The sequence below is a fragment of the Narcine bancroftii genome, chromosome 6 (assembly GCF_036971445.1).
Source record: "Narcine bancroftii isolate sNarBan1 chromosome 6, sNarBan1.hap1, whole genome shotgun sequence".
NCBI lineage: Eukaryota > Metazoa > Chordata > Chondrichthyes > Torpediniformes > Narcinidae > Narcine > Narcine bancroftii.
Genome location: NC_091474.1, coordinates 1,528,140 through 1,555,738, shown reverse-complemented (window position 1 = coordinate 1,555,738; position 27,599 = coordinate 1,528,140). Strand labels below are relative to the sequence as shown.

The following is a 27,599-nucleotide window of genomic DNA, read 5'->3' as shown; positions in this document are numbered from 1 at the left end:
CCGCCGGTAGAAGAAAGAGAAACGCGCTCACCTTTTGTTGTTTGGGCTCGGATGTGGCGCTGGAGGTTGGGTGGAAGGAGCCGGCAGCAGCGAGAAGAGCGGCGAGCCGCAGACAAAGGGCCTCCTGGTCCCGCTGCCGCTCCGATCTCGTCACATGAAGCCCGAGCGAGCGGCCGAGCTTCCAGCGCCCACTGGAAGAGGGAGCTGTTGGTCGAGGCCGAGACGGGGACCCGGGGGGGGGGGGGGGGGGTGGGGGGGAGACGAGGACCCGGGGGGGGGGGGGGGAACCACAGACAGAGAACTGAACGCCACCAGACCAGCGGCTGCTGCAGCCCCGGTAACCGCCCGAGCCAACTTTCCTCCCCCGACCGACAACTTTCTGGCGCGCAAATGGCGAGGGGAAGGGGCGAAAATACAGCCTCTCTCGGACAATAATTCACTGAGCCTTTCCCTGGCCAAAATGGCGACCGAGAAAGAACGGAAGTGACGTAGGTGCTTTATTTGCATAGGGGACTATTGTCCAATAGAGAGCAGAGTTGAGCACTACTTTCAGGGCCATTGCTCCAAACTTCGAGGTGATTGCCCACAGTTATCCGTCCCATTCCTGGCCCAGGTGGTCAAATCAAGCTGGCACTGGGGGAACAATAGGAATAGTTCAGGTTGCATAAGCCACTCTTGCTCCATTCTCGCGAGAAGGGTGGTCCAGGCTTGTGAAAACGAGGCTCTTTGGTCATCCAGTAGGGGGCGCCACGTTTCGCCCGCCTTTTCGGGGCTGGCGGGGCACGCGACTGCGCAGGTGCGAACTAGGGCATTTGGCGCCTCCATCTGCTCAGCGTGCGGTCACAAACCTCAGCACACATATGTGCACAGCACCTGATTCAGCAGTTGGGTGATCACTCCGCCTCCCGCCTGGTCCAGCACTACTTTCCGACAGGGGGGTGGGGAGTCATCCATTTTGTAAGGTTGCAGTTGACAAACAAGAGAAATGATGTGAATGTCCACACTGTTCAGATCCAGATGCTCCACCCACGTGACATGCACTATCCTGGTGAATAACTGTCTTGGGGGGGGGGGTGGTAGAAGAGTTGTGCATCTTCTCCAGATCAGATAGACAGGTGAGGCTTGAAATTCAGCACTGAGCCATTCAATGGCAGAATCCAACATTTGTGCAGGTTGACACTCAAATGGTTATAAATCATACTATTGACATCCTATTGAACTCTCTAATGCAATTTAACAGTGGTTAACCTCTCCAGTTCGAGACAAGCTGAGCAAGTTTCATTAACCCTAAGAGAAATTTCAATGAGAGAGATGTTATTTAACAACTTTCCAACAATCAAATACTCATAGGGTTGGAATTTCAACATAACCCAACTTCAACAAAAAAGTACATCACATGACTAGACAGGGGCTTTAAGAGTCAAATCTGCTTTCTCGCCATAGTGGTTACCCATAGCCAGCGTTTTCCATCTTAGCTCAGAATGGTACCTCACTGGAAAATAAATGGATTGTAGATTATTAATGAATCCAGTGAGAACCATGTTTTCGAAACACAGCTTGAAATTATTTTGTATCCACTTAAAATTTTATGTGAGAAACCTTTGCAGCAATAGTTTGCATCAATAAATCTTCGTCCGCGAAGCCAAGCCAAAGAAGATGCATCAATGAGTTGTTAACAAATCGTTTTAGAATGTAAAGGAATTTTAAAATAATAAATTTCATACCAAAATTGATCTCTCAATTGAAGATCATTTGTCCCTAATGAATGATCCTGAAAAAATAACTTACATTAACAAAGATCCTTCATCTGACCAAAAGTAACATCAGTGTCAAAATTCTATTATGGGCTTTGTGAAGAAATCTGAAATTATTGTTGATAATTTCAGAGTATTCCAATTTTTTTCCTCCAAGATCAGGAACAAAATTGCCTAAAAGTAGAATTGTTCACAATTCTTACAAATAGTATCCCCCTCCACCAAGTTCTGCTCTAGCAGTCTTTATATTTTGAGAACAAAAGCTGATTGCTGGTCAAATTTAAATAATCTTCTGCCAATAATAGGGTAAAAGTAACAACTCAAAGAGAGAATCGCTTCCTCAAAGAATTTTTGTTCCCTTATGTCATCTGCCCTGATTTTCTTATCTTCTTAACTCATTTCTAGTACAGAAGAGTACACATGACAACCACCTGTCCCCTTCTTCAAAAGTTCAGAGACAAATACTGCTCCTGCTATAATTTAGAGGAACTCTCTCCTACGATAAAACATTGAACCCACCACCTGTTGAAAGATGGAAAATTTCTGTTTATTTCAACTGGAAGTACAACCACGTTGTGCAGTCATTTCCAAGTAAGATCCACAAGCTGATACGAAAATAAATGACAGGTATGTGTAACCCACCCCCCACCCCCCCATATATGCTCTGTTTATGGGCTCCCTTCCCTGTGAAGCAGTCACGTTTTGGTTTCTTACGTACTGACATTAAAACAAACATGTTATACGAGGTGAAAACAAGGCTTTTATTAAATGTGCTGAAGGGCCCCCCCCTTGAAAATGGCTGAATTGAATTAACATCCAGAAGGAACTGGTTTTATTTAACAGAGCTAGCTTTAAACATAAATACAATGGAAATTAGAATAGGAAGCACAGAAAAGCCTCAAGACAAAACTTAAATCTATCAGATGACATATTATATTTGGAATAGAAAGCACAATGATTTAATTAATTTGGTATAAGATTAGATGACTTTTCCTTTGTATTATTGTTGGGAAATTTTTGAACTTACTTTAAGAATCCAGGCTCCCCCCCACCCCCTAATAACCAGGGTAGAAGATTGCATATTCACAGCCCATTAATCATAGTCATTGCATTCAGACTATTCTAGGCTACAACCCATCTAGTCCAGTTCTGATTTTGAAGTCTCTGTAGCTGTGGTTGGATTAGAATAGAATTTGAAATTCCATTTTAAATGAATTGGATATTTGGATACATGTCTTGAATTTTTGTTTGAAGAATACAGAACCCTTAACTAAATGTAAAGATGAGTTGGGTAAGTATCTCTGATCTCATTTGAAGTCATTTTCAACACAATTTTATTGGCAGGTAGATTGGCAAGATATAGGATCCTAGCCCCAAACATTGATTATATCTCCAAATGATGTTGCCTGATCTGCTGAGACCCTCCAGCATCTCTTTCATATAGTGCCTTACATTTACTTGGTGGTCCAAATAAAAGAGATCATGCCTGGTACAATCTATAATATTTTGAGTATATAATCAAGACAATTTTGAAGACATTCCTGAATACAGTAACTTTTGGAAGAAATGTCAACATTATAATAAAACCCAAATTAAATGAATTGTTTCACGCTTTGTTCCTTTTGTTAGTGTCACTGGTCTTGCGTTGTGCTTCTCTCTTTAAGCGCAACAGTCACAAACCATTGTGAACAGATCAAAAGGACATTCCAACCCAAATTTAGCATGTCTCTCTCAAATCAAACACCAGATCCACATGGATGCTTTAAGAGGTGCTTCCATTCAGTTGAATCTTAAACTAAGGACCTAAAGGAGCAGTATGCTTTTTGTCCTAAGATATTCTTCCATTGTATATACATTTTCCACCACTTTGTCTGACACAGTAATAATGACACTTCAAATATAGTCCATTGTTTGTAAAGCTGGTTTAGGGAGTTGAGAAGATGTGAAAGCTGATGAATTAATGCAAGTTCCTGCTTTCTAAAGATTTTATTTGTAATGTGCATTTAGATTCAGAAATTTAGTAATATACACTAATTCCAAATCACATCCCTTTCATCAACATTTCTTAGGATGTAATAATAATACAGAACTGTTTCTTGAAATCTTCACAGAAATACTAAAAAATTGTTGGTTTTTAAATATTGTCTTCAAAAATGAGGTTTCCAGAAAGATTTTAATCAGCATGTTATATGACATGCATTGTGGCTAACAGTGGAGGTTTTTAAATATTTATTTATATACGAAATTGGAACAAAAATAGAGTCTCCCATTTCAGAAAATTAGTGCAGACAGGACAAGAATAAGCACATACAAAATCATAATTATCAGGAATTTGTTTCATAAAAACTCAAGAGTTTTGTATTTGTGAACTGATCATTTGTTTACTCACCACAATGCCCAGAATTGTTATTTTCAACAGTTAATCAGTATCTGGTCAAATATGTAAGAATCTAATTGAAGAAAATAATTTTATTTAGCCAGAACTGAAAAGAGCACAGAACATGATATATAAATAAAGTTTTATATCATAACTGAAGTTGATCAAATTGAGGCTTTATGTTACAGTACACACTAACTGCACTCTAAACCACAGCACAGTTCAATTAAGTGAATATGCAATGTCATTTTTCAATGAGAATGCAATAAACATACCTGTGCAATTTTCACTGAAAACTGAAATGATACAAAGTTGAAAGATGAACAGGAATCCTATTAACTAAAAAAAAATGAAATTATAACTGAATGCATGCACAAAATGAAGGAAGTGCAAATCCCACTGAAAGTAAAATTCATAACAAATTTATACATTTTATACATGGTGAAAATGCTAGTGTAGATTCCCGTCACGGCAAGAGCTTGGTTAGTGAAGGCACTAAGTTAGGTCTAGGAGCTTCATCAACTGCAGGATGAAGTAAGATGCACATTGTACTTTCTTCTGCCTACTTTATTGTGGCATTGAAATAGCCTTGTGAGCCAGTTCCCTGAATGATCCTAAAGGAGCTAGAGGGTTACAGAATTCTCGCAGATATAATTACTGAAGTAACAGATACGAAAGTGAAACAACTAAATTTGAATGAATGTTTATATGGATACAAATAGATTTTAATTTCTCTTTACAAAAATTGAACGATAATTATTCTAGGAAAGATAAAGTACATAATTAAAGGGAAAATTTATTGGCAAATGGTTAATGGAAAAAAGTGAAAAGGTCTGAAACCATCAAAATTGTTATTTCTGACCAGAAGTTTAAAAAAATTTAGATGGAAACTTGTTGAACTCTCAAGAGTTGAAACTTAGGTGAGGGAATAGAAAACAGTACCTCCAAGTTTGCAGACGACACAAAACTGGGTGGCAGGGTTAGCTGTGTAGAGGATGCTAAGAGGATGCAGGGTGACTTGGACAAGTTAGGTGAGTGGGCCAAGGCATGGCAGATGCAATACAATGTGGATAAATGTGAGCTTATCCACTTTGAAGGCAAGATCAGGAGAGGATTATTATCTAAATGGTGTCTGATTAGGAAAAGGAGAGATCCAATGAGATCTGGGGGTCGCTGTGAACCAGTCATTGAAAGTGGGCATTCAGGTACAGCAGGCAGTGAGAAAAGCAAATATTATGTTGGCATTCATAGCAAGAGGACTCGAGTACAGCAGTAGAGAGGTTCTACTGCAGCTGTACAGGGCCTTGGTGAGACCACACCTGGAGTGTTGTGTACAATTTTGGTCTCCTTATATTCAGAACAAAACAAAATTATATGACCAGTATTTGTTAAAAAGGCTATCAGAACAAATCATATCTGATTTTTAATTTTTTAAAATTTAGATATATAGCACAGTAACAGGCCATTTCAGCCCACAAGTCAGTGCCACCTAATTTTCACCCAATTAACCTACACCTCCAGAATGTTTCGAATGGTGGGAGGAAACTGGATCTCTGGGGAAAACCCATGCAGATACGGGGAGAGCAGAAAAACTCCTTACAGACAGCACGAGATTTAAACCACAGTCCTGATCACTGGTGCTATAAAGGCATTGTGCTAAATTCTATGGCAATTGTGCCACCCCATGGATGTGTAGTGTGTGTTTACCAGGTGTTACTATGGCCTAAATTTGGACTTCATTGAGGATTAAAAGATAACTATTGGTGACAACAAGCAGTATTACTGATACATCAATATAAGACAATGCCTGTATTCTTAATTAGTTACAACATATTTGAACAATATGGTAGAAAAGATATGAGCATTAAAATGAGTCAAACAAGTTAATATTTAACAAGTCTTATTCAAAGAATGAAATTATTTATTTCATATTATACAATTGTTCACTCACTGAGAAGTCTACAGATTTATACACAGATTGGAATTCACAATGAGATTGTGAAGTAGGGAAACAATACACAAATCTTAAGAAATTCTGGATGGATAAAATTTCAGTGCCAATTATTAGCTTTGATCATGTAGTGGCAAAAAGATGTAGCAGTCCTTTCAAAAATGAAACAATTTCATTTCCTCCTAGTTTTGATTCACCATACACACGGTCCACAAATGTTATAGGAACCTGCAACAATCGGGAGGGGGAGAAAAACATTAATTTCATGTAAATATGCAGATGAATAAAGGGAACAATCAAAAATTAACTAATAATGGCCCCAATAATAAGAACTGGATCATCATGATGTCATCGAGCCTTTCAACACAACTCAATGTTATTGATAACATTGTGTTTTTAATGCATCTGCAACATTGGTTGTAGAACAGCAATTCATCATCTGCGAGGAATGGAGAAATGAGGTTTTTTCGTTTCACTACGTTTTAATAAAACTAATTCTTATTCAAGCAAGAATCATTGTGAATCTACTATGATGATTGCAGACTATTAATTTCAACATATATCTGTCTTCTACCCTTCATGTTGTTGAATGTAGATGAATATTTGGAGCATAGAACAGAAATGATGCCAAAAACAATCTGAATATGCTCCACGCTGCATTTTTCTAACTTGTTCTTTCCAAGCCAATTTTATGATTCAAAATTACCAAAGCCAAATTTATAGTTTTATTAAAACCAAACTCTATTGTAGAACTCCCAAAATATCTGAATAAATGCAACTTATTGAGGAACCAAGGGAAGTAGAGGGCAAAGAAAAAGAAAATATCTTCTTCATACCTCAGTAGGATAAGAAAATAAAGAAATGGGCCCCAGAGTTCAGAAAAGTCTTGGGCTCAAATATCTGCTTATACAAGAAGAGTAGAACTTAGATTTGGTCTTGATAGACAGACATTTAGGCAAACTTATTTTTAACTTTATCAAATGATTCTTAAAATAGCAACATTTTTGGCTCCAACATCGAAAAATACACTCCCTGTAAAGAATCTTATTTCATAGAGATCACCTCTCATTCTTCTAAGCTTGAAGACATTGCCTCATCTACTGAATCACTCCTCTTTGTTGATCTGCTGAATCCAGAAAATCAGTTGTGTGAATAAATGTTATACCTCATCCAACAGATGAGTGTTCTTGTGCAAGGAATTCAAAGTGCGCAGTAAGCCAACTGTGGTATCATGTGACACGATTTAATCACAGTAAGATTTCCTTACATAGATACTCCAATTCTTTTAGAATAAAAGGTAGCAGATAATTTATCATCTTCTTACTAAGTACATCTTTAATCATGTGCTTTATGTACAGGGCTACCAGGTCAATATAATACAAACATTTGAGAGTGCTTACCTTTTAAAAGTATACACTTGTCTACCATTCCTCAACAACATAATTTCATATTTCTTCACACTGTATTTCATTCAACACATTCTTATCCATCTGCTTAAGCTGCCTTCATTGTTTTTTTGGCATTTGTTCATTCTCCTCATAGCTGACCTTCCACCTAGCTTTGTATTGTCATCAAGCTTCCATTCATTATGCTCAGAGACAAAGATGTAGCTTGAAATAGTCAAAGTCAAGGCACCATTCTTCCTGCATGACATTAATGAGGGGCTGCCATTCCAAAATTTACCTGCTTTTTTTTCTATTCATTAAACCTATCCTTAATCATGCTAATAAAATCACCTCCAATTCTGCAGCTGATGTCATATGAACCACATCCATTTTGTATACATCTGTACTGTGTTGCCAATTTTTCCCATAGTACTTGAAAATAATTTTTGAGTAAGGGCTCCAACATATTATTGCAATCTTAACATGAAGCGCAATTATTAGAGTAAAGATTCATGGTCCAAAAATCAATAATAAATTCAGCTCCTGAGCCACTTCCACCACAAAGTTAGTTTATGGCTGATTTCTACCATGTCCATTTATTCAACCATGTTCTATATCCTTTGATATACAGTATGTAGCAAAGAAAAGGGATTCATGTACAAAAGAAAAAGTGTTTCTATTGACTGTCCTTTTTTTTTTTTAAAAACTCTTATCCAAGAACAAATTCTGTTCAGGGGCTACGCGATTACAAATGACCAAACCTGGGGAAAACAAATGATCCCATACATTTTTAAAGGATTTTATGCAGGTAATACTAAAAATAAATGATTATAAAATTAATGACCGGATGCAGTATATATTCTATTCGTTTAATTATGGGTAGTGTTAGAGTAATTACTGAAATGACAAGAAAAATTATAGCAAATATACGTATTGTGATACAACAAGGATTACTATAGAAAAACAGTCCTGACTCATGGAAAAATTAGCTTATGGAAAGTCCTCAGGAATTGTCTGCAATTCTTTTATGCATTATATTTTGTAATGTTCAACAGTTGATTTTCAATGAACTTCTATAATGACTTTAAAGTGTTCCTTTCATACCTCTCCAATACTGTAATTCAACTGTCGAGCCCTAATGATCATCTCCATTTGAAAGACATAGCCTTTGGATACACACTTTTCAACCAGTTTCTGCAGTACTTCCTTCCTGTATAGTCTGTGGAAAGAGAATGCTTTTAGAATAAATAAAAATGTACTACTCTAAACAGAAGCTGGAAACAAAATAATTCATGTTTCCTCTAGTTTCCAACTCAAAACAAGAAGCATCTTCTCAGCAACCATAAAAGAGCTATTCTGTAGTGTGTAAATCTTTCATCTCTGGAAATAAATGTATTGCAGAAATGATGGATTCACAAATTACTGATATTGCACTGAGCCAAGTGGCACAGAAAGGTCAATATTTTCATCTGTACCTCACTGAGAGATGGCAGGAGAGTGCAAGAAAAAGCAAGGGGAAAATTAGGCAGTTTTCATTTCTCAGATTCCTTTCCATTGGCCTGTTTCCAAAATAAAATACTGAGGTATCATATGATTATGGAAGAGGATTAGGATCAGCCATATGCTTCAGTGTTTTCAAATAAACCAACTATAGCACAGAAAGTTTCAGAAGGAGAGAAAACAATGTCAAATCGATTGCTGCCCCTTATAAACTGTAAAATATCAATGACCAGAGGTTCATGAATTGGCAGCACAGTAAAACATGCTGATAACCACTGCAATAATGGGATTCCCCCCCCCCCCCCCCTCCGCCCAGTGGCCAACCATATTTATACCATACCCCATTCCCACACTGACATGTCTGTCCATGCCCTCATGCATTACCAAACTGAGGCTACCCACAAATCATAGGAACACCACCTAATATTCCATCTGGGCAGTGTCCAACCAGATGGTATTTATATGGAGTTCTCCAGTTTCCATTAGGCCCCTTCCCGTCTCTCTTTTCCTATCCCCCTCCCCTTAACAACTCAGCTTTTTTTTTCATCTGCCCTCCCACTCATATCCTCACTTGACCTCTTGCCTGTTGGCCTGTGCTCCTCCCCCACCTTTATATACAGATGCCTGCCTGCTTTTTGCTCATACCTTGACAAAGGGATAAAACCCAAAACGTTAGTTACCCTTTGCTTCCTATACATGCCGCGTGACTTGCTGACTTTCTCCAATACTTTGTGTATTATGCCGATCTTCTGCCAAGCCACTCCACCCATATTAGGAGCCCATGGTCATGCACAAATCAGTATTATATCAACAAACCATTTGTCAAAATCAGAGATACAAAGCAAACTGTGTGACTAAATTTCCCTATACTTTTATTATGTTTCCTGCTTCACTTTCACTATGCAGAAGGGCAACAACCTAACTTAGCAAAAAAAAAAATCTGCATTTGAGCCTGTGGTTTGGTAGTTATACATGATCTTCAACATGTCCTGAAGTTAAATAATTACATCCACACAAATATAGCAGAGCAGAAGATACAAAACTGCATTCTTACCTGAAGCTACCAGTCAAATCTGAAGCACCTGGTCTCAGTAATACCTGAGTGACAAAATTTGCTCCACGGCTACAAAAAAAAGTAATTGAATGTAAATTTTAAAAATTTTAAATCTTTCATTCACTTTTAGAATGAATATATTTTAAAAATACCACTTGTTTGCTGGATAAATTCATTCAATTTAGATATAAGCTTGCAAACATCAACCGCAACATTTTCTTGAATGATGGCGAAACGGAGGAAAAGTTGTGATAACCTGTTTATTTTTGAGTTTTTGTTCAATAATTTCTCCCAAATGAACCTGCAAATTCCAATTATTTCACTATTAGCATTTCAGTCCATTAACTTCAGGAATTAGAGGTAACGAAATACCACATCTTAGTTCATCCATGCAAAAGAAGATGCAATGCCTCCCAAAAATCCACCTTCAATATAGTTTGTATTTTCAAAATTAATGTACAGGTCTCACAATTATTATGCTCTTTCCATAATTACTTGAGATTTACCTTTCCCATAATCATTTTATAAACTCAACTAATACACCAATGTCACTTAGCTAAGAACATGTACCATTTTTACCCAATCTGGAAATGTAAAGCATCTTTCAACCCAGGTGTGACCTGTACATAAGCCTATTCCCACAGGAAACGTTGATTCTTAAATTATCCTGACTAATTATTATCGCTGGGGTTTCAACCAGTGAACCTCGTCAGGGATACCCAAATTCCATCAGCCTGTGGACTATGCTACGAGAGGGGCAAACACATTGGACCTTGTGCAGAAGATCATTTCTAAAACGTTTTTAGGCGGAGTCCCGCCCCCACCTTGGACACTCAGACCACATCTCTGTAATGCTGATCCCAGCATACATACTGCTCGTCAGATGCTCCAAACCAGTTCAGAAGCAGGTTAAAACCTGGCCAGTGGGGGCCATTCATGCACTTCAAAACTGCATTTGAGAGCACTGACTGCAACATGTTCAAAGAAGCAGCAACCAGTGGCGGCTGCGTCAATCTGGAGGAGTATACGGCCTCAGCAACCAGCTACATCAGTAAGGGTTCGGATGACATCACTTTGCCCATCATAACTCACTCCAATCAGAAGCCATGGATGACAGTAAAGGTGTGTGTGCTGCTCAGGAACCAAGATACAGCCTTCAGAGCAGACGACAAGGTAGCCCTAGCTATTGCAAGAGCCAAGCTACCTAAGGCCATCAGGGAAGCAAAGCGTGCACATGCCCCACACATTCATAGTCACTTCCTAGACAGCAAGAATACGTGACACATGTGGAAGGGGATCCATGACATCACCAATCACAAGGCTACACCATCTGCCTGTGCTGGTGATGTCTCCCTCTCAGACGCACTGAACAACTTCTACGTGCATTTTGAGGCAAAAAAACGACATTGCAGCAAAGAAGACCCCACTCCTCCAAATGACCAGGTGCTGCGTCTTGGAATGGCCGATGTGAAGAGACCCAAGCAAGGTCAACCCGCGGAAAGCTGCTGGACTGGTTAACACTCCCGGCAGAGGGCTCAACGCATGTGCGGCTCAGCTGGCAGATGTTCTCACTGACATCTTTAACATCTCCCTGAGAAGCATCATGGCCCTTACATGCTTCAAAGCTGCCACCTTTGTTCCCATGCCAAAGAAGTCATCTGTGTCCTGCCTCAATGAAGTACTTCGAGAGGCAATTCATGGAGCACATCAAGCTCCTGCTGCCCCCATCACTTTACCTCCTGTAATTTACATATTGATTTAACTGCTCTACAGATGATGCCATCACCCTCCATCTCGCCCCCACCCACCTGGAAAATAAGGACTCGTATGTTCGAATGTTGTTTATTGATTTCAGTTCAGCATTCAACACAATCAAACCTCAGTACCTGATAAGGAAGTTGACCCCTGCTGGGTCAAAATACCTCCTATGCAATTGGATTCTTGACTTCCTGTCAGGGAGAGCTCAGATAGTTTGGATCAGTAACAGGATTTTCAAGACCATCACACTGAGCACAGCCCCTCCCCCCAGGGCGGTGTGCTGAGTCCACTGCCAATCAATCTGCTGACCCACGAGCGTGCAGCTAAACACAGCTCAAACCACATCATCAAGTTCGCTGATGACACAACCGTGGTGGGTCGGATCAGTTAGAATGACAGGTCAGCGTACAGAGAGAGAGGAGGTGCAGTCACTAACAGGCAGGTGCAGAGCCAACAACCTGTTTTTGAACACTAATAAAACTTTGACTTCAGGAGTGTCTAGGAGGACCATGCTCCGCTGACCATTGACGGGTCCACCATAGAATTTGTCAAGCATATCAAGTTCCTTGGCGGAGAACCTCACCTGATCACTTAACTTCATCTCCAGAGCCAAGAAAGCCCAACAGTGCCTCTACTTCCTGTGAAGGCTGAGGAAAGTGCATTTCCCTCCCTCCATCCCCACTACATTTTACAGAGGATGTATCGAGAGCATCCGGTGCAACTGCATCACCGCCTGGTTTAGAAGCTGTACCACCTCAGACTGCAAGACCCTGTAGAGGATAGTGAAGTCAATGGAAAAGATCATTGGGGGATCTCTTCCTATCATGATGGACATCTAAACACTCAATACAGGTGAAAGGCAATAAACATTGTGAAGGACTCCACACCCCCATCACATAAACTGTTCTCCCTTCTACCATCTGGTAGGAGGTACCGTAGCCTCAGGTCATTATGTCCAGATTGGGCGTTTTACTTTTCCCCTCAAGCCATCAGGCTCCTGAATTCCCAGAACATATGTGGATAGGGTATCGTGGACTTTTACTGTAAAGATCTTAATATTTTTAATATTTCAATGTGTTTAACTTGAATACTGACATGTAAATATGCTCCATGGTCCTGAAAAAATGCTTTCTCGTCTTTACTATGTGTACATGGTATGAACGATAAATAAAGGTGAAGACTTGGATTGATAAAGTCCCTCAGTTGAGTCAAGTAGTTGCATAAAAGAGTAACAAAAGTAAAATCGTTTAACTTCAAAAGTAGATCCCTTTTAGTCGATCCTACAAAGTATTCCATATCTGGGATGTCATAATTGAAATAGCTGTCCCTCAAATAAAACAGTCAGATTTCTCCATGATCATCTGTGAAGACAGGTGACCAGGTGAAGAGAAAAATCAAGAGAGAATATGCCTGCTTGACCTCATCAAGCAACTGGTTTCACATTCCCTCTGCCAGGAATGTCCATTACAGTATTTGTACAAATGAAATTCCAACCTGGTAAACAGGAACACATACATGATAAACAATGTAAACTAAGGATCTGCTTAAACAATTCTATTCCAAACCTCATCAGTCTTGGTCAAAACTTGATGTTAATACATTAGCGGAGATGGAGGACCAGCAAATGAATAGAAGACAGAAAGTTACAATAAAAGGGATATTTCTGGATTGACATTTTGACCAGTAAGGTGCAATGGGGTTAATATTGGGGCATCTACTATTATCAATCTATAGTACAGTAGTGGCTTAGATAAAATGAATGAGTGCATTATAGTCACATTTGCTTTAGATGCAAAGATACAGTAAAACCCCTGATATCTGGCACCTATTGGGAGGGGCAGATGCCAGACAAGTTTATTTTCCAGTTGTGAGGTTTAAAAGAGGAAAATACTATACTGTACTTACACTGAACAAATTTCATTTGCATGAATATATAAACAAAGCATTTTATTTTAAGTCACATTCTTTGAAAACATTTAACCGTTGCTGCATCTGCAGTTCCTTCCCCCCCCCCCCACCCCACCAACAACGGAGCCCCCCAGCTTCGCCAAGTTTACAGATAAAGGTTCTGACCAGGTCAATAAGGAGACACAGAGAGTCACCCCAACAGTGAGCTGCATCAATCAGCTCTTCATCCGAGGTGACACCATTGCCATTTTACACAACTTTATTAAAACAGCTGCAAAAAGCAAAAAGCCCAACCAAGGCCCTCCACTGGCTAAATATCTTCACCAAAGGTTTACGAGTTCCTTCAAAAATCATTTACTTTTACAATTTTAAACTTACATATTTTGCCTATTATTTGATTCTTATTATTTTAATTTTATTTTTTATCTATTTTCCTTGATTTTTTTGATGGTTGCTTGATTTTCAGATACTATAAATAGTAAAGCAAATTATGTGAAGGACAACATTTCCAAAGTGATCAAAGGCAAGTTAAGTAAGTTAGCAAAAATAAAATAGGATAGAGTACAAGGTGAGGAAATGGGAGATTATCCAGTTTTGTAGGGGCAAAAGTAGAATATTGTTTACATGGAGAAAGACTGCAGAATATTACAGTATTGTTACGAGCCCAGAGCCCAAAACCCAGCAGCAATAGATATTCACCAAGACAAATGGCTACTTAAACAAAAGTTGCTTTTAAGTATCTTTAAACATGAAAACAGCATCGAACTTTAACTTATTACTATCAACTTAACTAGCCTAACTTAACCCCCTTCTAATTCTAAGCGCACATGTATGTAATGTGTGTGTAAGTTTAGAAAAGTTCTTGGATTCACAGTCCAATCTCACTTCTCATTTACTCAAACTCATTCAAGTTTACTGGTTGCAGGCCATTCTTATACTGTGCACAGAATTTAACATTTATGAAGTTCACCAGGCTTTGGTGCTTGAAAGGTAAATAGTTACTGCTCAGGAAGGTTCTTGTCAGTTTTCAGGGAGAGATTGGTTGTTCGCTGGACACCTTTTTTAAAAATCAACCACGTCAGTGTCTTGCCGAAGAAACTTACCCATCAAGGTTTTCCAAATGATAACCTCTTTCTTTCAGGTCACCACAGAGTTCCTTTTTGTTTCTCTTATTTCAAGTGAAAACATTAGGCAGCCAGTCCTTTCCTCTTGCATGAACCACAAGGGCTTTGACCAAGCTGAACTAAGCACTCACAACCCATCTTCCAAATGTTTTTTTTCCCCCACAAGCTTACCAGTTTGTCCTGTTCCAGTCCCAGTTGCTGACTGTAATACTGTAGAACTGATTTCTGTATGTGTGTCTCTCTCACAGAAAAGCCTGTTTTACTCTCTCTGCTTGCAAAACCACATGACCCTCTTAGAACAGCAAGTTCCATTCCAGACAGCCTGCGGCTCTGATGAGTTCTTTCATCTGTTGCCTTTTTGTAAACAACACTCCATTAGTGAAGTCTCTTGGACACCATCCAAAGCTTTTGCAAAGGCTCTTGGCACCGGAATGTCTAGCATGAGCAGAGCTCCAGTATTTTAAATAAGATCTGTTTTAAAGTGTTTGTATTTGACCTACACTAAATAACCTTCCCCAATTTATCTCCCAAAAACATATCTATAATCTGTCGCAGTATAGAAAGACAGTGGTCCTCATACACAAAACAAAGAAAGCAGGCAGTCTTGTTGCAACTGCACACTGAATTGGTAAGGCCACAGCTGGATTTATTCATACAATTTTGGATGTAGCATTAAAAGGAATTCAAGGAAGCCTCAGAGTTGATTCCTGGGATGAAGGGCTGACTTTGAGGAAAAATCAAGCAACCATCAAAAAAAATCAAGGAAAATAGATAAAAAATAAAATTAAAATAATAAGAATCAAATAACAGGCAAAATATGTAAGTTTAAAATTGTAAAAGTAAATGATTTTTGAAGGAATGGTTGAGGCTATATCCTCTGGAATTTAAAGAATGAGAAGTAACCAGTTGAAACATACAACTTTCTGAACATTTAGCATATATCAACAGGCTAAATGTTGACTGGATGCCTCTCTGGGGTAGCCATAATTAGGAAGGCAGTTTCAAAATAAAGGATGGCTCATTCAAGTAGAGAAGAGGATAGATTGGTTCCCCAAAGATTGTCACTCAGAGGTGTGGAGGATGAAACTTCAAATGTATTCAAAAACCAAGATAAATTTTGTTCTACAGGCAAGTCAAAGATTATTTGGAATAGAGGAAAAAAGCAGCTCAGATCACGATCAGATTAGCTATGATCTCAATGAATGGGCTCAACTGGCTATTTGGCCTACTCTTGGTTGTATATCTGTCATTCTTATACCCTTAACAATATTATCAACTCACTTTTTTGGTTAGACATTGTACTTTCTCTTGAATACATTCCAATTAACGATCTTTTGGGCCAACTGGAATGACAGAAAAGGTTTTATTTGCTAGACAATACAGTAGAGCAACTCCACAGAGTAAAAAGGAGAAGCCATAGGAGGGTTACAATAAAAATTTTTCAAAGCACAATTATATGTAGACCAGGAGACAATGAACATTACAAAGTACAGAAGTGCAAGATGACAAGAACTGGATACAGGCACAAGTTCACAAAGACCTGTAAGTAAGGGGCTGTCCTGAAGAACATTTCAATAGTTCAACATGCATGGCTGTTTGTTTTGAAAGTAGGTTGGTTGAAGCAGCAAATGACACATTTACTATTGCAGAGAGAACAGCAGATGCTTTTGAGACAGATTGAATGCAGAATTAGAAACTCAGCTACAGTTAAATGAAATACTGGGAGCAGTCTGGTTCAGATTAAAACGATGTCAAAATAGCAGTATGAAAGACTGCAAAAATCAAAAGACATTGGTTTATTCTTCATAATGATCATCCACAAACATTTCTGGTCCTCATGGTGTGATAAGTACATGGAAATGCAGAAAAGGTTGCCAAAACAAATCTGCAAGGATCCTTTCAGAACTGAGAGATCATAACTAACAAGAAAGATGGAACAGTGTGGGGATCTTTTCACTTTGTTGGAAGAGTTACAAAAGGACTTGAAGTTGTTCCCAGTAATACAAGACAGCCATTAATAATTTGAAAGGAAAATATTAGGATAAACCTTTTGAACCGAACATTGGATAAAATGCCAAACTTGTCCCCTGAGTCAGTGAAGTGAATGATAGTTGAGAGAAAATAACAATTTTTTGCTAGAGGCACATGAATTCAGGAAGTAGGAAGTTCATGTGGAGGAAGTACCTGTGGCATTAAGCAACCCGCTTTGGTGCTGTGAAAACCATCCAAGATATCTAGCATTTTGGTATTCTTGATCATGAATACAATAAAAGGATAATCATCCAGTATCCAATAGCCATAGTAAGCCGTATGGAAAAGAAATACTTGTAACTGCTCAGAAGAATGGACAACATTATACTTTCACACCAATTTAGAATTGCAGTGTTTGGACAAGTATACTATAGAATTCAGCTAGGAATTCTCCATTGACTGTATCACTTCCAGTTTGGAGTGATTGAGGTTGATCAAAAACAGAACCAAAACTAAATTCTGTTTGGTGAAATTGTTGAAATTGAAATAAAACAATTAAAACCCAATTAGGAGAATGAACTTCTAAGTTGCAATGCTATTTTATTGCTGTTGCAATTAATTATTTTGGTTGGAGTCCAAAGTATTTATGATGCTTTGCTGCTTACCTGATAAGTTTTCTTCTCAAATCCCAGCCATAGACACCTCCATTCCCTCTGTAGCGTGTGCCAGACACAACATCATAATTTCCTTCCTTCTGTTTTCTGTAACATTTATGCATATAAAACCACGATTAAATCTAAACGAAAACTGCTTACAATATCATTCTATAAAATTGCATTTTACTTCAATAGCTTTTATGCCATAGCCTACAATTTCACCAAAAAAATTACTTTTTCAAATTACACTAAAACAATGAAAGTAAATATTTATTTTGCATTACACAAGATTAATTTAAAATGCATGCTTAATGCTTTTTAATCATGAAATTGAAAATGAAGAATTTAATTTAAAGTGGATTTTCCACTTTGAGTAGAAGAACATCAACCATAAAGAGGGTATAGTTGGTGGAGCAAAGTGGCAGCACCAGCCACCGGGTCCAACTCTGGCGCTGAGCGTAAGAAGGTTCTACATTCTTCCCGTGTCTGCATGGGTTTCCTCCGGGTGCTCCAGTTTCGTCAACCCATTAAACTAACAAGGGGCTATAGCTCAATTGGTATTTGGATGGATTAGGCTCGTGGGCTGGAAGGGCCTGTTACCATGCTGTATTGGACTAAATTGCTTCTAGATGGTCAAGTTATAACAGGATAAAAAGTAAAAGCACATACTGAGCCATCCGTCTCATTTCTCCATGCAAAACAAAGATTGTTTGATGATCAAGAAAATTCAATTCTGATAACATCCAAACAAAATGTGCAAGGAAATAAATCCCAATCCGATGAAATTTGAATTTTTCTCCAAAATTTTAACTCCAACTCACAATACTAGCAACCTTGGTTCAATGCTGACCTCTAGTGTTCTCTATGTATTTGAAGATTTCATCTACTTTAGCATTTAATCTGAAATGTTTTTTGATCATGTTTAGATTTGCAGTTTCTCTGTAACAGAAAAATTTCTAATTGTGGCTAAAATCGGCCATGGATAGACTGAAGGTTTGATGCATTGGCCCATCAGGAGAGCTGCAATCAACATTTGCTTTCTTGAGCCATTTAAGTCTGACTGCCTCATACTGGCAGATTTCCCTACCCTGGTAAATTCATATGGTAACTGCAAAATGCAAATCAGGTTCCCAATTATATTTACAAGGATAGGAAGCTTCACCATGATGTTCATTAAAAAAGGCATATACAACTATCTGGAGCACCATTCCCAATTCTGAAAAAAAATTGTGGAGAAGCAAAGGTAACTGTTAGTACAGATACTAGTATTTCCTGGACAAATGCTCTGAAAAGTCACTTTATAATTAAAGAAAAAATCCTCAGGATTGTTTGGTATTTTATTTAATACGAACAATTTACCAAGAAAAATTTAAACAACGGTCATTCACACTTTGATCATTTGAACAGATTTAGAGATCAGGTGATCCTAACTTTATTTTACAGTTCATATAAACAAGAGTAGACTCATAATCCTAAAATTATAATGCTATTTACCCTGTGAAAATATTCCAGCATAACTGAACAGGGAAAACATGGATAATAGGAAATAAATGATGACCAATGGATTATCAAACATTTGAGAAAATCTCAGTCATGCAACATACAATGAGGTTAAATAATATGCAGATGGAAACACAAGGAATAGACTTACTTTATGAAATCAGGGATAAATTTTGGCTGAAATGAAAGACAAAAAGATTGGTTACATTAGTACATTAATTCAATAATGTACAGGGTTTGTAGGTTAATTGGTATATGTGGGCAGCAGTTACTACATTTATTTTTTTTTAAATAAAATGAAAAAAAAACTTACATGATGTGAAAGATCTGCATCCATGATAAAGATAAAGTTACCAGTGGCATGTTGCATTCCATGAATATATGCTGTTCCTAAGGTAAAAGCAACCACTCTGGATAAGTGTACTGAAAAAAGTTCATTTATTGACTTTTTTTCCCCACAGTTTAAGTATATTGTTTGGAAGGCATCAAACTAATATTTAGCCTACATTCCCATGATCACCATTTTGATGTCAACTCTCCAAATACCTTGTTTCCCATTGAACAGTGTAGAACCCCAGTAACGTGTAGTTTATCTTAAAAACTATAATTTATGAAGTCACTAAAAACTGATCTTGCAAAGACTGAAAACATTAAACAATGATAAATCACGACTTGAAGATGAATATGGGTTGTTGTACTTTGTCCTATTTTATTACTCATTCCTCCAATATACTTGCTCTGCAGTTGGAGAATAATAGAAAAAACTCTTTTCAACTGATGTTGCTCAGGAACCCAACTTCATTTTACATAGTGTGACCTCAATATTGAAATTCCATTTCACACACGAGGCTTACGTGAGATAGCAGACACAACAGAGAATGTAGGACAAGATGTTGACTACAATGAATTGAGAGAGAATCAGAGAGCACGTGGTTAGGATGTATTGGGAGTTGACGACATCAGTATTGTAATGAGAATTGGACATCCAGATAATCATCTCGAAAGATGAAATTAGTGGAAAGAGTGGGGGAGATGAGGGATAGTCAGACAAGAAATCAGGGCCAGTGTAGCACTCCAGTTCAGAAAAATTTGAGTGCACACCCTTTGTTTGCTCCTAGGAATTTTGCACATGTTAGACATGTGTGTACGCCCTCGTCTCCATGAAATCACAGATAAAAGCGATCTGGAATGGATTTGTACAGTACATTACTAAATACAATTAGGTGATCTGTGTGTGTGTATAATTAGATTTCAAATAAAATTCAGAGCAAGCATACAAAAAAAACCACATCGGGGTACACGAGAATTTCTTGCCAATTAATTTTAGCTTTATGGTTGTTTTGCACTTACAGCTCTAAGACACTGATGAGCTATTACAACCATGTTGTATGTTAGCCACTAGTTCAGCAGTACAAAATTGCCAATGTTACATCATATTAGAGTTCTGCAATAGGAATTGCAATGCTATGGACTGTACATGACAAGTAACTGAAAAACTATTTTAAACTAGTTTTAAGGGAAATATTCATTCATAAATAAATCTAAAACCAAGACACAGATAATGCGCAAGATGGAGCAGACTTCAAACAAAAGCTCCTGTGCATACACTTAGAGATGCCTAAAGCATTGTCTGGACTCCTGAAACACAAAGGGAGATGTCCAGTAGCAATGTGGAGTGAAGTGTCAAACTAGCCTTGCTCAAAGTTTAAAACCTATTCTTATTAGCATTTTGACTTCACCATCAATGATACAATGGATGATGGTTTCCATAAAGGCATCCCGAGCTCGATAGTGGAAGTTCTGATTTCTGTCTTCTATGCATGTTCAAATTGCTGTCACCATGATTCTACTATTGGCAGAGCTCTTGATGGCCCACTCCTTTTGGTTATGCCTGGTACTAATCCTGATTCCTACTTTTACCACCCACATCTACTTCTCATATCCCAGTCTTTAACCATTTACCATCCCCATTCTTTACAAAATGATGTACCAGTCTCACTCCCATATCACCCACTAAACACATGGTCAGTCCTTTCCTCCTGCCAACCACATGGCCAATTCCAATGTCATCCCCCCTCCTCTGACAAAGCACAACGGTGCTTGCGATTGCCCATCCCCTAGTTTACAGCCTAAGAAGCATCTGTCAACACATTTTCAGTGCTAAAATAAGCAATATTGCGAGTTCTGAGCAAATATATTTTTTCCAACAAAGGGACTCTTCAGTGGTTTTTTTTGACACCTATTGATGAAGCCATACAATCTATGCATTCTCATCACCATTTATTGCCGTTATACCTGGTACAGCTTGCAGGCGCCTCAGATTGAAGAGACTGCCATCCGTGCGGTACCGGATGTAAACAGCGTCTTCATTGTTGGGGTCTTTCATGGCTTGGTTCAGCATCATGCTGAAGAAGATTGAAAAGAGGGTTGGTGCGAGAACACAGCCTTGCTTCACGCCATTGTTAATGGAGAAGGGTTCAGAGAGCTCATTGCTGTATCTGACCCGACCTTGTTGGTTTTCGTGCAGTTGGATAATCATGTTGAGGAACTTTGGGGGACATCCGATGCGCTCTAGTATTTGCCAAAGCCCTTTCCTGCTCACGGTGTCGAAGGCTTTGGTGAGGTCAACAGAGGTGATGTAGAGTCCTTTGTTTTGTTCTCTGCACTTTTCTTGGAGCTGTCTGAGGGCAAAGACCATGTCAGTGGTTCCTCTGTTTGCGCGAAAGCCGCACTGTGATTCTGGGAGAATATTCTCAGCGACACTAGGTATTATTCTATTTAGTAGAATCCTAGCGAAGATTTTGCCTGCAATGGAGAGCAACGTGATTCCCCTGTAGTTTGAGCAGTCTGATTTCTCGCCTTTGTTTTTGTACAGGGTGATGATGGTGGCATCACGAAGATCCTGAGGCAGTTTACCTTGGTCCCAACAAAGCTTGAAAAACTCATGCAGTTTGGCATGCAGAGTTTTGCCGCCAGCCTTCCAGACTTCTGGGGGGATTCCATCCATACCTGCTGCTTTGCCACTTTTCAGTTGTTCGATTGCCTTATATGTCTCATCCAGGGTGGGAACCTCATCCAGCTCTAGCCTTAGGGGCTGTTGAGGGAGCTCGAGCAGGGCGGAATCTTGGACTGAGCGGTTGGTACTGAAAAGAGATTGGAAGTGTTCTGACCATCGGTTGAGGATGGAGATCTTGTCGCTGAGGAGGACTTTGCCGTCTGAGCTGCGCAGCGGGCTTTGGACTTGGGGTGAGGGGCCGTACACAGCCTTTAGAGCCTCGTAGAAACCCCTGAAGTCGCCAATGTCCGCGCTGAGCTGTGTTCGTTTGGCGAGGCTAGTCCACCACTCATTTTGGATCTCCCGGAGTTTGCGCTGAAGATGGCTGCATGCGCGACGGAAGGCTTGTTTCTTCTCTGGACAGGACGGCTTTGTAAGGTGAGCTCACACCAAGACACAAGAGAAACTTGTCCGTGAACTACTCTTTGCAGATGATGCCGCTTTAGTTGCCCATTCAGAGCCAGCTCTTCAGCGCTTGACGTCCTGCTTTGCGGAAACTGCCAAAATGTTTGGCCTGGAAGTCAGCCTGAAGAAAACTGAGGTCCTCCATCAGCCAGCTCCCCACCATGACTACCAGCCCCCCCACATCTCCATCGGGCACACAAAACTCAAAACGGTCAACCAGTTTACCTATCTCGGCTGCACCATTTCATCAGATGCAAGGATCGACAATGAGGTAGACAACAGACTCGCCAAGGCAAATAGCGCCTTTGGAAGACTACACAAAAGAGTCTGGAAAAACAACCAACTGAAAAACCTCACAAAGATAAGCGTATACAGAGCCGTTGTCATACCCACACTCCTGTTCGGCTCCGAATCATGGGTCCTCTACCGGCACCACCTACGGCTCCTAGAACGCTTCCACCAGCGTTGTCTCCGCTCCATCCTCAACATCCATTGGAGCGCTCACACCCCTAACGTCGAGGTACTCGAGATGGCAGAGGTCGACAGCATCGAGTCCACGCTGCTGAAGATCCAGCTGCGCTGGATGGGTCACGTCTCCAGAATGGAGGACCATCGCCTTCCCAAGATCGTATTATATGGCGAGCTCTCCACTGGCCACCGTGACAGAGGTGCACCAAAGAAAAGGTACAAGGACTGCCTAAAGAAATCTCTTGGTGCCTGCCACATTGACCACCGCCAGTGGGCTGATAACGCCTCAAACCGTGCATCTTGGCGCCTCACAGTTTGGCGGGCAGCAGCCTCCTTTGAAGAAGACCGCAGAGCCCACCTCACTGACAAAAGGCAAAGGAGGAAAAACCCAACACCCAACCCCAACCAACCAATTTTCCCCTGCAGCCGCTGCAACCGTGTCTGCCTGTCCCGCATCGGACTGGTCAGCCACAAACGAGCCTGCAGCTGACGTGGACTTTTTTTTACCCCCTCCATAAATCTTCGTCCGCGAAGCCAAGCCAAAGACCTGGTACAGCAAGGAGTTTTCCACGAGCAGTCTAGCAAGTTAACTCTATATGGATACAACCGAACAAAATAGAAGAGCAAGAGGACAATTACAGTAAAAAGAGTGCACAGCATGAAATCAATATTATGAGGTTCATTAAGGAGCCTTATGCCTGCAGAGAATTTCAATAAATCTTTTGAACACATAATTTACAAAAAATAAACCACATATTGCTGATTAAAATAGTTTGTATCTCTTCATTGTTCTTACCTAATCCCAGCTTCTTTGCTCTAGGTCTGAGTAACTGTGAAAACATGAACCAATAATTTTGTAGCAACATCATTAAGAACTCTTAATTGAGTAACATATTATAGTGAGAAATAGTTTCTCAAGAGGTCATTGTGTATATAAACTGGAATGTTGTGGTCAACTTTGTGCATTACTCAAAACGTATTCATTATCTTTGCTGGCAGATCTTTGTAGGATTGATCTAAATGTGTCAGTTGTGCAATGACATTCACTGAAAAGATTTTAAAATAAAGTTAGGAGTTAACACAAGAACAGTTCTCATTCTTTTTTGGTTTGTTGCTAGAAAGATAAAATGCTATCCTCACCCATCATGCAGATAAATATTTTCACATTTTGCATCAATATTTTATGAAATAACTCTCTATATGTTTGCCTTTTTATTCTCTGGTTATCAGTGACCTCAAACAAATCTCTGCAAAAAAAAAAAATGCATCTTTCCTCTTATTAAATATCTAGATTCAGTATTACAAGGTTCCTCTTAAAAGAAATTCAAGTTCTGAGGTTTTCTAACAAAAGAAAATGAATATTTACCTAACAGCATACAAATTGTAATTATTATTTTGAACCAAAATTACAGCTGCTTTACAAATATCAAGTCCTGCAATAAAACTATTTACTAGTTCAATTTACTTTTAATGAATTTAGATGATGAAAAATCAGCCACACTTTTTTTCCCAAATCGTTCAGAATTGCTTCTTTTTGAGTTGGAGTCAGGAGGCTGCAGTTGAGTTAATTGATTAGGGCCAGGGAGCAATTGAGATAATAGATAAGGATGTATAAAAAGAGGAACAGCTGTTAAAGGGGCCAGTGACAGGGTGGCTCAAAGAGGGAACATTGTGGCTTTGTTGAATAGTGGCTGATGAGGAGTTTGCTCTCTATAATAGGTTTCTTTAATTAAGCTAGTTAATTGAGGAATTGGATAATGGAGGCAGTCCAGTGTTCCGACTGCAGGATGTGGGAAGATATTTGTGCTGGTTACGAAACATGCAAAAGGAGCACTCAGCTGCAGCTCCTGATAAACAGTTAGGGAACTGGAGCTGCAGCTGGATGAACCAGATCATTCGAGAGGTAGTGATAGAGTGGAGTTTTAAGGAGACAGTTGCCCCCAAGAGTCAGGAGGCAGGCAGATGGGTGACTCCCAGGGGAGGCATAGGGAAGAGGCATAAAGAGCAGAGAACCCCTGTGACCATTCCTATCAATAATGGGTAAACAGTTTTGGATACTGTTGGTGGGAATGACCTACCAGGGATAAGCTGTGGTGGTCACATCAAGGAGGGCAGTATTGATAGGGGATTTGATAGGGGGACAGATAGAGGGTTCTGTGGGAGAGATATCTCTGATAGAGTTCTCCCGATTCTTAGGAGGGAGGGTGAGCAGCCAGATGTCGTGGACCATGTAGGAACCAATGATGTGGGTAGGAAGGGTGAGGAGCTCCGTGAGGAGAGTTTAGGGAGTTAGGTGCAAAGTTGAAGCACAGGACCTCCAGGGTGGTGATCTCCAGATTACTACCTGTGCCACATACTGGTGGGGCTAGAAATGGGAAGATAATGCACTTAAACATATGGCTAAAGAGATGGTGCAGGAGGGAGGGCTTCATGTTTCTGGAGAATTGAGCTTTGTTCCAGGGAAGGTGGGAGCTGTTCTGACAGGATGGTTTGGACCTGAACTGGAGGAGGTCTAGCATCCTTGAGGGTAGGTTTGCTAGTGCTGCTCCAGGGGGTTTAAACTAGATTTGCAGGGGGAGAGGAACCAGAGTGATAAGAGCAGATAATGAGGTGGAGGATGGTCAAGGTCATGTGACCACTGCACGTAAAGACAGAAGGCAGAGGTTTGTACATGATAGAAATAACCTCTGATGTATATTTCCATGCGAGGAGTATTGTCGTTGAGGCAGATGAGTTTGGGGCACGGATTTGCATGTGGGATTATGACATTATCGCAATTGGTTTGACTTGGTTGCTGGAGGGGAAGGACTGGCAGCTCAATATTCTGGGGTTCTGATGTTTCCAGATGTGATAGAGGGTGAGGGATGAAAGGGGGAGGAAAGGCATTGCTAGTCTTGGAAAATACCATATGGGTGGAGCTAAGGAATGGGAAAGGTGTGAGGACACTAAAAGGCTTGTATTATAGACTGCCCAATAGTTTGAGAGAATTGGAGGTGCAAATCTGGTTGGAGAGAGCAGACCATTGTAAGAAATGAAGTTGAGGTAGTAGGAGATTTTAACTTTCTGCATATTGAATGGGACTCCCATACTGTAAAAGGACTGGATGGCTTGGAATTTGTCATATGTGTACAGAAAAATTTTCTAAATCAATTGCAGAGGTATTAATGAGAGAGGATGCAATACTTGATGATCTATTAGGGAACCAGACAGGTCAGGTGGTAAAAGTCTGTAGGTGAGCATTTTGGATTCAGTGACCATAATGTCATTAGTTTCAAGTTACTTATGGATAAGGATAGGTCTGGTCCTCAAGTTGAGGTTCTAAATTATGTGGGCACGGTAAGGTTCCAAATTATGTGGGCACGGTAAGGTTCCAAATTATGTGGGCACGGTAAGGTTCCAAATTATGTGGGCACGGTAAGGTTCCAAATTATGTGGGCACGGTAAGGTTCCAAATTATGTGGGCACGGTAAGGTTCCAAATTTTGTGGGCACGGTAAGGTTCCAAATTTTGTGGGCACGGTAAGGTAAAGGGTTTGCTTTTGTATGATTCCATGACAGTGTCTTTGATTTTCATGTTTACTTTGAGAAAACATTTGCACATTCAATGCTGAAATCAGACAAACCACATCTATGAAAACCGTAAATAGGTCAAGAGATAGTGACAACGTAATCTGGATTTTTAATCAGCTTGCATTTGGAAAATGTGTGTAAAGGTTTTAATGAGATCCAGAATATCAAAACATGTGATTGGTTGAGGGCCAGAGTGACATTTCAAAATTGTCAGAGATTCGTGAGCTAGATGATTGGAGCATCCAAGCTATTGGGAAATGGCGATAGCAGGTATAGTTTAGGGTGTTTGCATGGAATTTTTTTAAAATTTAAATTTAGACATACAGCACGGTAACCGGCCAATTCAGCCCACAAGTCTGTGCCGCTCAATTTACACCCCATTAACCTACACCGTGGTTTGTTTTTTTTCAAGGGTGGGAGGAAACCAGAGCCCTGGAGAAAACACACGCTGACACAGGAAGGACGTACAAACTCCTTACAGCGCGGGATTCAAACCCAGGTCTGGACTCTATTGCTGGCATTGTAAAGGTGTGCCACCCATCCCACCCAAGGAGAGTTTAAGATGGGCAATAAACTTGGAATCCAGACAAATGTGAATTCAGACAGGCTGAAATCATTTGGGAAGAAGGCAAAGGACAGAAAACACTAATAATTGTGGTTATGTAGTAGGCTGAGCGGGAACTCTGTGCGGTAATGCGAACTGCAGTGCACAGACTTGCCTAAGGGCTGCTATGCTAGCGGTACTGGGTGCCAAGGGATGGCACGTTGATCAGCTGGGTCCCCTGCTGAAAGGCACGGGATGTTAACAAGTCTCAATTTAAAACCTGCTGGTCCCGTGGACAAGCAGCTATCCCTTAACAAGGTCCCACCTTGTCCTGTGGAGCCCGGGACAGGCAGGGAATAAAAGCTGCTTGTAAAGCTTCAATAAACCTGTCTTGAGCTGACTAGTCTGGCATGTGTTTGTATTTCTTTAGGAGCTCTACCGTAGTAGCCGCTACAGTTGGAATATTGTTTTATTTTGCTAGTACAACTATAGATTGAAATTCCTTCTTTCTCTTTCTAAATATGCCCCTTCTATTGTGGGAAAAGTAAGAGGATTCATTTCAGAAAAGCCAATTTAATGAATACATGTCACAAGAGAGTCAATATAATCAAAAATATTAA

At 39.8% G+C, this 27,599-nt stretch overlaps 2 protein-coding genes and 1 long non-coding RNA gene across 17 annotated transcripts in view; 1 reads left to right on the top strand and 2 right to left on the bottom strand.

Annotated features, from left to right (window-relative positions):
• Positions 1 to 493, bottom strand: part of adnpb (activity-dependent neuroprotector homeobox b) — a 52,863-nt gene extending 52,370 nt beyond the window's left edge. For all 15 annotated transcript variants that reach the window (XM_069883615.1, XM_069883612.1, XM_069883611.1 and 12 more), the window contains exon 1: positions 32 to 493. The gene's annotated coding sequence lies outside the window, so the exon portion shown is untranslated. The remainder of the gene's footprint in view (positions 1 to 31) is intronic.
• LOC138735596 (uncharacterized) lies at positions 289 to 27,361 on the top strand. Its single transcript, XR_011339814.1, has 3 exons — positions 289 to 488; positions 2,160 to 2,381; positions 26,848 to 27,361. It is a non-coding gene; the product is annotated as an uncharacterized lncRNA (long non-coding RNA).
• The window catches only part of dpm1 (dolichyl-phosphate mannosyltransferase subunit 1, catalytic), a 63,008-nt gene continuing 41,440 nt past the window's right edge, over positions 6,032 to 27,599 (bottom strand). The window contains exons 3-9 of the mRNA XM_069883637.1: positions 23,663 to 23,696; positions 19,252 to 19,328; positions 19,090 to 19,115; positions 17,448 to 17,543; positions 10,022 to 10,090; positions 8,572 to 8,686; positions 6,032 to 6,310 (exon numbers count right to left, since the gene is read on the bottom strand). Coding sequence (XP_069739738.1) covers positions 6,206 to 6,310; positions 8,572 to 8,686; positions 10,022 to 10,090; positions 17,448 to 17,543; positions 19,090 to 19,115; positions 19,252 to 19,328; positions 23,663 to 23,696 — 522 coding nt within the window. The 3' untranslated portion in view covers positions 6,032 to 6,205. The remainder of the gene's footprint in view (positions 6,311 to 8,571; positions 8,687 to 10,021; positions 10,091 to 17,447; positions 17,544 to 19,089; positions 19,116 to 19,251; positions 19,329 to 23,662; positions 23,697 to 27,599) is intronic.